Source organism: Homalodisca vitripennis, chromosome 2, assembly GCF_021130785.1.
Source record: "Homalodisca vitripennis isolate AUS2020 chromosome 2, UT_GWSS_2.1, whole genome shotgun sequence".
NCBI lineage: Eukaryota > Metazoa > Arthropoda > Insecta > Hemiptera > Cicadellidae > Homalodisca > Homalodisca vitripennis.
In genome coordinates, this window is record NC_060208.1 from 109075502 (window position 1) to 109088843 (window position 13342).

The window sequence follows — 13342 nt, forward strand, 5'->3', positions numbered from 1 at the left end:
TCTGAGGTAGAAGGTAAAGGATGTTTGCACATGTTACAGGCTGGTCGGAGGTAGAGGGTAAAGGATGTTTGTACTCACTACAGGCTGGTCTGAGGTAGAAGGTAAAGGATGTTTGCACATGTTACAGGCTGGTCGGAGGTAGAGGGTAAAGGATGTTTGCACTCACTACAGGCTGGTCTGAGGTAGAAGGTAAAGGATGTTTGCACTTATTATAGGCCGGTCTGTTTCACACCTACATCTACAAACAAGCTTTGACAAGTGTAAGCAGTAATCTCTATTGTTCTAAATCTATATTCATTGACAATGCTAAAAAGTGTTTTCTGGACTGTTCTGACAATTAAAATGTTTGAAACATTTATACCAGAATTTATTTAGCTTGTGGGAGAGGGGTGTTGTAGTCAGATTTAGCGGGCCCTAGACAAAAAAATTGTTCATCCTCCGATAATTATATATACAGTACTTAGTATACTCAATTAATAGCACAAACTTTTATGACATGATCACAAAAACTGGTCACATGATCTTTTGTGTCAAAATGACCAAAAAATGTCTATATATTATTGTTTATATCTTGTTTCTTTTTCTGTATAACTGTCTGTTTTATTTTTTCAATTCAATTAATAATTTCAAAGCTGTTTTGAAGTTATTAATATGATTGTATTGGACTACCAAATCATCTGAAGAAGTTTGTGTTAGGAACATCCTGTATAACACATTCTATTATAAACAATCACACATTGGAAAAATAAAAGAACATTTTTTTATACACATATTTTCATTCGACAAACAGCATATTTGAAGAAATAAATTTGATAACACAATAAGTACAAAATAAAAAATAAGCAAATTTAACCTAACCACAATTAAAAACCTCTTTTTTAGATGCGTACACATTAAGTCTAAATGTAGCCCTAAGTTATTATTATACGTGTACTATAGTGAGACATAAGTCTACCTAATAAAATGTAGGTAAGTATAGTTACACTGTGTTATCTCACAAAACAAAACGGCAACGGATCCGGACTTAAATGTATTCAGTTGGTAAATGCACTTTGCAGCCTGTCTTTTTCTTGCTATGAGATCATGGATGTTATCACCTGCGTTGAGTCTTAGTCAGTTGAACATCAATACTAAGAATTCTAAGGTTTGTCAAACTTTATTATTTCATTGTAGACCGCACACAATTTTCACTCTTACAAGTAAATAAAAGAAGGAAGAGAAATGCTAAAAAAGAACGTATGACCCTCAGTCCTGATGATATTGGTGAAAGGAGGATAGAGTTATGTATTTGTGTACATAGAAGAGAAGATTGGAAGATTGAGGTTTAATGTATAATGAGCAAATGATAGAGGCTGGTATACAAGTGCCAGGGGTGGAAGGGTAAACAGTTGGTTGCTTCTGTCCCTGGGAGTAATTCAAAAGCTCTTTGATTGTGCTTTGCCCTGTCTCTTCAATTCCAATATGCTGTAAGCCTACTTGCAAAATATTAACTATGATATGAAGGAATTTACATTATCTCAACTTATTCTGAATTTACAAGTGCTTTTTATCATTATACTGTTGACTATGATCAACTTTGATTTTATTTATCATAATACCACAACTCCTCACTTTCATAATTGAACGACATTATACGAGTGCATGACAATATCTTACTCCCCAATTGTGCTGGTATTCTAATTAGAATGTCGTATAGCTTTACATCAATGTTTCTTTAAATTTTAAAACAAAGTTTCGTGATCAGCTTTGCTGTTTATTAAAGACACTATTTTTTATAAAAACCAGGTCTCCCAACTAAGCAAATTTTGTGAGTTCTTCCTGGATATTTAAGTGAACTAAATAGTGTGAAAAAATATAAAAGTGAGATAACAAATTTTGTAAAGACTATTTTCAGTGTTGAAGCTTTTTTGATCACTGCTAAAGAATAACAACTTAAAAACTACATTTTTGAGGGCAGTTTGACCAACAGAAGCCCAGTAGGCCAAATCCTGTGGAATTACAAGTATTACGCAAGTGAGTATCAAACAAGTTTTTTTTGTGTGGTTTTTTAGCTGAGCCCTTTATTTTTGTTAGTTGAAATATTGATTTTAAGTGATTGAAAGTAATTTACTTGTTTACAAACGAAAATGTTTATACAAGTGTATGAATTTCATAATTTAAATTTGAAAACTGGTCATCTAGTGAACTTTTATCTAATTTCTTACTTCGACTGCTAATCCAGTACAAAGATTCTCCTTTACAGTTATACTTCTTAAGACTTTTTTACATGGAGATATTCATAAAGCAGGTTCACAATATTATTTCTGGTCAAAATAACAGTTGGAATGAGTAAATTGCTTCAGTTCCACTATTAATTAAACTCATGTCAGTGTTCTCTGTACTGAATCTTGCTATATAACTCTAAATAGCTCAAGTGTGAATTAATTCTTTAACGCAGTAAATAATAGGATATTTCCAGGTTATTCGTTTGAGAGAAATAAACGAGTGATTAATGATACAGCTGGATTATCGTTCTAATCGTATCGTATCAACATTGGCGCGAGACGAAGCGCGGACGCGAGCGGTAGGTACTCTAGCAGACGACGCGGCGTTTGGTATCGATCGATCTAGCACATCAAGATGGCGGCTCTAGCCGTGCTGCCTATCTGCTACGTCCTGTTGTTGTGTTATCACCCGGCAACCGCCAACAGCATCCAAGATAGCTTCTACAATCAGATACAAAACGTCTTGAATCACATCCGACTACCGGAGGTAATCTAACCTTGTTTATATTCCGACAATATTTTTACACGTCGAAAGCTGTTAGCATACCTAACACAAGCTTTTGTTTATTTTCATTGTAACTTTTTCTTCAATGTTAAAAGCTATGAATGAAAGTTAAAACAAAATTAATTAAAATCTGTGGATTCAGTACATGTGGTTTCCGGCCAGTGTGGTCTTAAAGATAGTACTTTGGTGTGGTGACAGATACAGGTCCAAGTGATTATAAAAAGTACTTTTTTTAATGTATTTGCTACAAAATATTTACAAGAATAATATACAGTGGTTTCAGTATCTAGAGAGTAATTTATGTTTGAAAGTTACTATAAAAAATCACTTAAAACAATTTGATTGAGTTTATTAAAAATAGCGTTATTAAAATCACAATTTATTTGCTTTATAGACCTTTAAGGTGAAGTTATGATTGAAAGGGAAACAGTGAACAGCTAATTCAGAAAATTAACATGGTTACCAAAAAAATACGAAATATCTAAACTTTTGTTGTTTTATAAAGAAGCTTAGTTTCCCTTTACTAAGAATTAAGTACAATACACTATTAACATCCAATTAAAAATTTTAAGATAGAATTGAAAAATATTTTTTTGCATTATTTTTACTAACCAAATTACTCAATATCTTTTTAAAACATAAGGTAGGCTGAACTAAAGAAGACAGTAATTTTTTAATTTAGCATCATCTCTTTCATGTATTTTGGGAAAGATGATGCTAAATTACATCCTTTCCTCCCACTCCTTGCAGTAGATTTCCGAAAATTAATGTGGTTGTTGCTATTCCTTTATCTTTAATACTCTTTAACATCAGATATGTTGATTGTATCAAATAACCCAAAACTGAGAACTTTTCAGGAGGAAGAGGTTTTGCTGCCTCCGAGGCCGAAGGAGGTCGTGGGCTGGGGAGTTAATCTCAAATTAGGTCAAGTTAGCGGTGTAACCGTCAACAATGTTGGACAACCTGTCATCTTTCATCGAGGGCCTAGGATTTGGGATGAGAGGTTAGAATAAAAAGTTTAAAATATTTAATTAAAAAATCATTTATTTTATCTCCAGTGTACTAACTAAAATTTATATATAAAAACTCCATTTTATTATAAAAGTCTTTTTTCTTGTGTACTGAACATTAGGTCAATCAATAATTCCATATTGGTTCTAATAAATTAAAATATAGCAATGCTTCAAAAGGAGTTAAATTTTTTACTTTTTTATTAGTGTACATAGACAATAGATAACAGTTCATTGATTTACTTTTGCAACATGTTTTAATAATTTAACTCTTTACTGGACAGTATATGGCGAGTGTATCACACCACTGAGATATGTCACAGTCAAGTCATAGGGTTAACCAGTAACATTGTACTAGCTAGTTTAACTAACTGGATTTCAGTTAATCTGGAATAAATTGGATTTGGACTTTCTTCAACTACTCTGTTATACATATACCAACAAGTTCAACATTTAGATAATATAATTTATATTCATATACATTTAAACTGCTAATCTTTCTTGTCAATTCATTTTGTTTAATTACCCATAGAAATATCTATAATTTTTGTATTGAAACTTTGCAGTACAAAAGTAATAAAAAAATGATAATAAAGAGTTTCCTGTGCGAATATAATGGCTAGTGTTCCCTGGTGTAGAGTTCATGGCCTAAAGTCCCTTCTAAATTGTAAAAAAATAATGTTAATGTTATATTATTAAAACAATGTATGATTGCAAGAAAGTTAGATATTGAGTTCTATATGTTAAAATTGGACCATACAATAATTTTACTCAAAAATATCAAACATTTTCGGGGGAGCTCCCAACTAACCCCAATAGTCAATTTAGAATTGAAGGAAATTTACCCTTGAAATGAATGATGAAATCTTAGATCAACTTAAAAAAATACTTAAGGATTACCTAACAATCAAAGTATTATACTCTTTTAAGGAATTATAAATGCAATAAAGTAAAATTAGCCTAATTTTAAGAAATGTTGAATGCTTTTAAGTTAATGACACTATTCAATGTATTGACTGTAATACCTATGAATAAAGAATTATCTGAATCTGAACTGCTGAACTTAACTCACTCAAATATATATTGCTAACAATATCTGAAGACAAGATGAATTTGCAAGTTTTATAAATGATTCTTCTGTCTAGATCATTCAATAAGTCACACTACTTCCAACAACGTAGTCAAGGGCCTATCAGAGAGGATACCGTGCTGATCCTCGACCCTCACTCAGGAGCTGTCCTCAATAGCTGGGGTCGAGACCTCTTCTATCTTCCTCATGGTATCACGGTAGACCCTGAGGGCAACACCTGGCTCACTGATGTCGCTCTACACCAAGTCTTCAAGGTAAAATAACTAGAAGTGCACAGTCCAAAGAGAATGTTTCACCACAAAATAAAATTATCCCAGACTGAGTTGTAGGAATCTCTCAATACTCTACCAGAAGATTCGCTTTGATCAAACAGTAAAGATATTGAAAATTTAAATCATTCATTTCTACTACATTTGGAAAATGTGTGATGAATAGAATGATAAGGTAGAACTGAATATTCGTTGTAATTATTTTAAGAATACATAGGTCAAAAACTTATCTCATGTACCTAAAATATTTCTCTTTAGATAAGTTCATGTTAGCCTCTTCTCCTTTTCTTTAAAGACCATCATGGAGTAAGAATTCAAAGTTTATTAAGCCCTTGTATTAGATAAGGAAGTTTCAATATATTTATTTGTTATAAGCACATAGTCTTTTTGCTTCATGTTCATTTCTCAATGCTCAAGTTCTCTCCGGGATCGCGGAGGCCAGGCCTGACCTTCGGCCAGAGGTTCATGCCAGGTCATGGAGTCCGCCAGCTGTGCAAACCAACATCTGTTGCTGTTGCCACCTCAGGAGAGATCTTCATCGCTGATGGCTACTGCAACTCTAGAATTCTTAAGTTTGATGGCAACGGTGACTTAGTCAGAGTCTTTCCCCAACAGCAAGGTTAGTGAGTCTTCACTTAATTTTTCGTATATAAAAGAAGTATTACCGGTATCCTTGTGAAATGAGTGTAAAAAATAGTATTGAAATGTTTTAATTAGTTTAAACATTAAAAAGTTCTTCATCTACTTAGTCCAGTTAAAATAATTTTGAATTGTATGTTGATGAAGTACTATACTGAATATACACTCTTATAAAAAAGTTATTTAAAAAAGTAAATTTTCCTAGCACACAAAACTGATCCTTTAACCTTTTTATGCAAGAACTTGTGGAATAAATAATTAAAAAATTGAATGTCCAGGTGATTTAGAGAAATGTAATTTAAGAGAATAACTAGAACAGCTTAGAATTTTAGAGAGTGTCCAGTAAGATTAAAGTGATTTTCTAGTTATCTCTCTGAAAGACAATTTAGGCAAATATAAAAGGAAATTGAAATAGAAGAGTTACTATCTAATAATAGCTGTTAGCCACGCTTCAAACATACTTTCATAATCAAAGTCCTTATACTGCATATTAAAAACACTTATTATGTAATATGATGGAGTTCTAAGGAATGTTTGAAACATAAATGTAAACAGTACATCAGATACATATTTTAGTGTTCATGCTTAAGAGTATCAGAGTTTAACCTGACTCTTAATATCATGTTTTGCATGTGCATTTCTGGTTTGAATTAATTATATTTCCAATGCCATAGCTGCCTTGTTGCCTCGATCAAAAATAAAAATAAAAAGTTCTCTGAAACCTACTTTGTTCAAAAAGTATTTACTTTTTTACTTTAATCCTTGTCACGTACTTGCAGTCTAAAATATTTCAGTGCAATAGTAGAGTTTGTCGTATTGTCCCAATAAAGAAAAAATATGTACATGCATAGGGCTGAGAAACCTACTTCAGTTAAAAGATGTTTAATTCCAACCATATAAAATCAATTATCATGCCACAATAGAGTTTGCCTTATTGCCTTAAAAATTGAATCGTAAAAAGTGAGAGCTCTGTGGTGTAATAGTAGCACATACACCCAGCAAGTGAGACATCCGGGTTCGAGTCCCGGCGGAGCAAGTACTTTTTGCGATTCAATGTTTATTGAAATTTTATATGTATATATGTGTGTGTATAGCTCTCGAATCCTGTTATGATCTAGGGAGAAATTTTATCTACTTCCAGTATGAGGGGAAAATTCTTATTAAGTTCATGCAATTTTTTGAAATAATTGTTTTTAAGGTTTTGCGTTATGAAGCCTTGTTTTTTGAACTGTAGTCTGGGAAAGAATACATCGTTCAGGGATGTTGGTGTTTATTTCTCTATTTTTCCTTAAGCCACTGTTAAAATGCTATATTACAATCTCAAGGAAGTCTGAGAGTACTGTATGTGAAAACACAGATTTATTCATCAAGTTTGGTTTTATAACAGAGTTTAAATAATCCTCGGATTTCAATGGATACTTTACAAAAACAATTAACCGAATTGGTCCAGCCATTCTCAAGATTAGGGCTTAGCAACACATTTTGTAATTCATTTTTATTCATAACATATAGTAACTATATTAGTAGTTTTACAGTATCAGTTCTGAAATGTATTCTAAATGATAGTGAATTATAGTTGTTATTTATGCTTTTCCTCCAGATAATTGACCTTAAATCTAGAAATAGATAGTAATAGAGGATTTTGCTTAGAACAATGTCTAACAAACGAATTTAATGATATCCAGACTTTAAAAACCCAGTTCACCTGCCAGAACCTCTTAATAATGAAATATTTCCTGTTCAACCATAACTCTAAAGATAATGTGACTTTTCAGAGTTCTTGTCATTGCAAGTTCCACACAGCCTGGCTCTTCTGGAATATCGGGACCTGCTTTGTATCGCAGACCGGGAAAATATGCGAGTGGCTTGTATTGGAGCCAAGCTGCGTGATTCTCGACCTGGACCAAGCGCAGCATTCACCATTCAGCAGCCAGACATGGGCCGTGTTTTTGGCATCGCTTCGCATGGTGAGTTAATGTGATTGTGCCAGAAAACAGACCATCTAAGTAAATATTTTTCTTAGAAAGTATTGTATTTTTTTTTATTCGAAATGAAATGATATTTATTTTCATGGGGTTCATTTTCCATATTGATTTTTCCTACCTTTCCTAACTTGTTCAACTTGTATTGGAAGTTTGGAGGTTAATGAAAGTCATATTCATTATTGAATAATTGTGAAATGGCATAAGTGATATTTAATTATTACATCAATACAGATATTTTTTAAATCTTACAACACATCAAATAATTAACAAAAGGTTACCGGTTCACGCCCCTTTGAAAGATTGCTTACACAATTACATTTTTGAGGGTACTTTGGGATTATACCGACCACACCCAGAAATGAATCGTTATTTGACATTTTGCTTCTACTGATTACTAGATTAGCGTAGAACAATATTTCGTCAATATAAAAAAGGAATTGTCTTATCGCAAACCCCTCCCCATCCTCAGACAGAGGTCAAAGTCGAGCGGTCTAGTAGATAACGTGATTGCAGAGTCTCGCCGCCCGTTCAGCTGGTGCGTCGCTTTGTTGTACTTCCGTGTTTTACCCCTACATTTCTCCGAACACAAAAATTCAACAAAAACAAACATTACCAAACAAAAACTAAACTCTTTATTGAAAAAACACACAAAACTTGTTTTTATTCTTGATCACACTTCGCCACCCAAAATGCGAGTGCTTCCGGCCATCAGCGCGGGCTTCGGCTTCGGTGCTGCCCCGCGCTTATATCAACGAAAGAAAAACATCCCTCGAGATAGTACCTATCAGTAAAATATCAAATTCTAGAGGAGTTGATCAGAAATATAAATTGAATTGTAATGGAAAGGCAATTATGTACTGTGCAAAAAACTTAAATAATCATGTGATGCCGTGCGGCCTGCCGTAATCGGGGTTCTCGAGAGAGATAAGATAACAGCGACAACAATACCGATCACAATACCTGGAAATGCTTGTTGATTGAATGGAATGTTAGTTCTGTTACTCAACTACATCGTTTTATAACGTTCTAAGTTCATTGGAAAAAGTTTAATCGTTGGGGGCATATAACAGAATCTGACCCCATTAACAATTTATAATCGTTGTAAGTTCGTAATTTTGTAATTAAAGAGTTGTTTTCTCGTTGTATAATGTTTGTTTCTATAAATTTATATTTTTGTGTTCTTCATACTGGTGTGGTCGGTATAATCCCAAAGTACCTTTTTGAGTTACTTATATTAAACACAACATCTGATGACTGCAGATGGCTCTCCATAGTGAAGCTGAAATATCTCAAGAATGTAACGTAGCAATGATTCAATACAGTGTGAACCGGCAGCACAAGACTAAGATATTAAATAATATTAGCTTTGAAGTGTAATATGTTTTAATAGCTACTCAATTAAACTGATACTTTCTTTTCTTAAAGATTATTTATTTTATTACCAGGTGACTTGGTATATGCTGTGAATGGCTACTCATCTCCAATGATTCCCGTCCAAGGCTTCACCCTGGATCCCCTGGCAGAGGCTGTTTTGGACCACTGGGGTCCGACTACTAAGGTGACCTTTACAAATTTCAAATCAATTTCTCAAAGATTTAAAACTCATCACAAAACAACTTTTTTGCCACTGACATTCTAACAACTTAGGAACCTTATTGTAGAATGTTTATTAATGAAATAGATGTAACATTTTAAAATACATACTCTTTAAAAGTAAAATTTTATATTTTAGCTTTGTAGTATATTAGATTTTGTTATTATTAATAAACCCATCTAATAATATCATTGTAAGACAAAACATATGTTAAAAGGAAAGGCTATCTGAATTACTTATATGATCATATAATAGGATAGTGCCATTGAATTCCATTGTCCTAACATCCTAATAATATTATAAAGCTGAAAGTGACTTTGTTTGTTTGTTTTGTTTTGACGTAAACTATTCAACCGATTGTACTGAAATTTTACATGGACATTCTTAGGGTCCTTGGTATGAATATGGGCCTATTATTATTTTGAAAATCTTTCTGGGCTACGCACCACTCAAGGTTGGTAGAGGGATAGGTTGACTCGTCCCCTATATCGCCCAGCAGTATACCCCGAGCCGCCGGCGTGACGTCAACACGGTGACCTGCGATTTGCCGCCGCGGTCCACTCCCGCCTCCTAACAGTGCATTCGCATCTGTCTAGCATTGAGGTGTTGTGTTCTCTATATTTTGTTGTATGTTGGTGATATTTGTTTATATTATTTTTTGGAGGTAACAATGTGTACTTGATGTGACTATTGCAGTTCGACTAATATCATCATGGTACGTTACAAGTAGTAATTTAAAGAAATATTGAAACTGAAAGTCAGTTTGTAGGTTTAAAAAATGCCCGGGAAAAGGTGCACTGTTGCTGTCTGCAACAAGAGCCACGCTAAAACAAAGGAAACAGGCGTGGTATATTTTAATTTTCCCAAAGACCCTGAAATAAGGAGTAGATGGGTGTATTTATGTAAACGGGCAGGAGAATTGAACCCAGACTCTTGTTCCGTATGTTCAGACCATTTTTTGCTAGAAGACTATAAAAGGGATCTTAAATCAGAGCTGTTGAATTTACCGAGAAAAAATAAGCTCAAACAATCAGCTGTTCCTTCCCAAAAATTGACGAATACTCCAGTTTGTGAAAATGTTAAAACTGAGAATGAGATAACGTTACACAGAAAAAAGAAGTACACAAATATAAATAACGAACAACTTGTAAATTCATTGGCAAGTCCTGAAAAATCTGAAATATTTTCTCCAGACGAACTAGGAGCGGAAAGTAGCGAGTTAACTACTAGTACTTTTTGCCAAATTTGGAAATAGAATCCAGTAGAAATGAAAAATATATTGCATTATTGGAAGAAAATAAAATTCTAAAGGAAAATCTTTAAAAGAAACAGTATATTTTAAGGTGAAAATCTTTTAAAATTCGTAGGCTTACTAATTCACTAATAATATATCGAAGAAGAAAAATTCACGATAGTCGATAGAATCAAAAATAAGAGATAAGCTGAATACTATAATTTACAAAATATCAGTTAGATTTATTACTAGGCAATAAAACAGAGTTAAATGGACTAACGAAGAGATATATATATCTTCGAAGAAAACGTAATTTTCCCTTGCCCAGTTTGTCAACTTTGAACAGATGGATCACTAATATAAATATACGCAAAGCGTTTTTTGACGAAATTTTCAGTTTAATGGAAGTTGCTGGTGAAACATATGAAAAGGTTGCAGTTTTGATGTATGATGAGATGAAAGTGAAGGAAACATACGAATATGACCAGACAAATGACCAAGTTATAGGAGCTCACAATAAAATGCAGGTTATTGTATTAAGACGACTGTTCTGTAATTGGAAACAGCCAATTTTCATCGATTTTGATACAACCATTTCAGAAGAAATTGTATTTAAGGCCATACATAAAGCTCGCACCTCTGGTTATGATGTAGTAGCATGTGTATCAGATATGGGTGGGGGAAACTATAGTTTATGGAACAAACTGAATGTTCATTGAAAAGCCATGGTTTGAAAATCCTGCAGACAAAAACAAAAAAGTGTTTTTCTTTGCCGATACCCCCATGTCCTGAAACTATTGCGGAACTTAAAACCTTAATCTTTGTGACCACAAAATTTCAAGAAAAGACAAGGAGACGTTGATTTAGAAAAACGAAAGCGAATAAAAAAGCAAAAAAATATGTACATAAATCATTATTGTTCTTCAAATACACATTTATTTTGAAAAAGTGAACGCTTTGTTTTATTTACACATGTTTTATGTCTTTTATTAAGTATATTATTAGAACTAATACAAAGTATAACAATTAAAAAATAATATTCAAAAAGTACACTAAATACAGTTTAAATAGGTCACAAGAGAGTTGTACAAGACTGGTTGTACAGTAGTAATGGTACAGACGCGGAGTGGCAGAACATCGCGGCTGGTCACTGGGTGACGTCACAGTGAGCGGCAACATGCACCACGTAAACGGCCGATGCGTCAACCTGTCCCTCTACCAACCTTGCGCACCACTGGCCTCTATAGCAGCAAAAAATCTCATTTTGGTCTTTTAAATTGTGAAATATTAATTTAAAGATCCTGTTAAATATAATCAACTGTTCAGTTTGAACATTGTTTAATGACAGCACAACCATAAGTTTAATTAATTGAACCAATATTTTCAATTTGTTTACATGTATAGTCTTGAAAGCATAGAGTAATAAGCATGATAGTAACTACTTTTACTTTTTTTGAGTAACTACTCATTCAAAGCTTTTCTGCTTTTCATGTGTATGAGCACTTCTGGTTCAAGTGAATTATAATTCTGACGCCATTGTAAAGTTGCCCTGCAATCAAGAAAATCTGTCAAAAAGTGTATAATTATGGCCATTTTAATTTAAACTGGTCTTAGTACCTTTTGTTCCGTAGTTGATATTTACTTGTTTCGTGATCAAGAATATGTATACACAGGTTTGAGAAGCCTACTTCTGTCAAAAGACAACTAAGATGGGTTTTATATTCAGTCTTTTACTTTATAATAAAAGTTAGATAGTAACTTTGTCTCTTATACCTGCATGATTACATTTCTGACCAAACACTGTATACTTAATTTTTTCTTAAATGTACAGTCAAAAGGTATATTTTTACTAAAACATTTAATTTTTTGATCTGGATATTTTCTTACTCTGTTCTTAAAAGCGGTTGCAGAAAAGCTCGAAATAAGATGTGTAGTTACCATCATATATATAATAGTATAATTGAAATAAATATATTGTTTCAGCTATTCCAGAGCCCCCACGACATTGCCATCTCTCAGGACGGCCATTCTCTCTATGTGTCAGAGATTGGTCCCAACAGGGTGTGGAAGTTTGAAATGCAGCACAATTATGAACCAAACAGTGAACCAAATACCTTTTAACATTGCAGTATGCAAACAAGTATTGTATTCATAGTTACATATAAAATACTGTACCTGTTCTTTGATGTATCTAGAATATCCTAAAATACAAATGACCTTATAGATTGTAAAAGTTTAATTTATTAATGAAATATATAAAGCACAATATTTAATTTTAAAAGAGTGATATTGTTAATATTTTCCTTCTCTTCCTTCCATACAAATATTGCATAATAGGAAGTTCTGTATGTGATGGTAAAATTGTAGTTTTTAAAATTAATTAAGTTTTTAGTAAAATTATGTTTTGAAACCTTACTTAAGTAAAAAGATTATACTGTTACATTTACAACAAACATTATACATCATAAAATAGACTTGTATATATTAGGATTATGAAAAAAGTAACTTAGTAACATCACCTTGAACCAAAATTGCGCACAATACAAAACTAAAATAATATTTAATTATTTAAAATAGCACAATATTATTTAATAGAGGGGATGTTATAACTTTTAACATGGGGACAAAGTCTAAAACTGTGTTATAAACTCCTACAACACAGCTTGACGTAATCCAAAATATTTTACTTTATACTTAGATTTTGGTGTTTCAGTTCTACCTGTATAATACTGTTAAAAATACGATTATCTGT

The 13342-nt window shown here is 32.8% G+C and overlaps 1 protein-coding gene across 1 annotated transcript; it reads left to right on the forward strand.

Annotated features, from left to right (window-relative positions):
• Positions 1-2584: 2584 nt before the first annotated feature.
• On the forward strand, positions 2585-12873 carry LOC124354564 (peptidyl-alpha-hydroxyglycine alpha-amidating lyase 2-like). Its single transcript, XM_046805117.1, has 7 exons — positions 2585-2751; positions 3627-3772; positions 4925-5123; positions 5556-5757; positions 7553-7744; positions 9208-9320; positions 12574-12873. The coding sequence occupies exons 1-7, from the start codon at positions 2620-2622 to the stop codon at positions 12709-12711; spliced, it is 1122 nt and encodes a 373-aa protein (XP_046661073.1). The 5' UTR covers positions 2585-2619; the 3' UTR covers positions 12712-12873.
• The last annotated feature ends 469 nt before the right edge of the window (positions 12874-13342 follow it).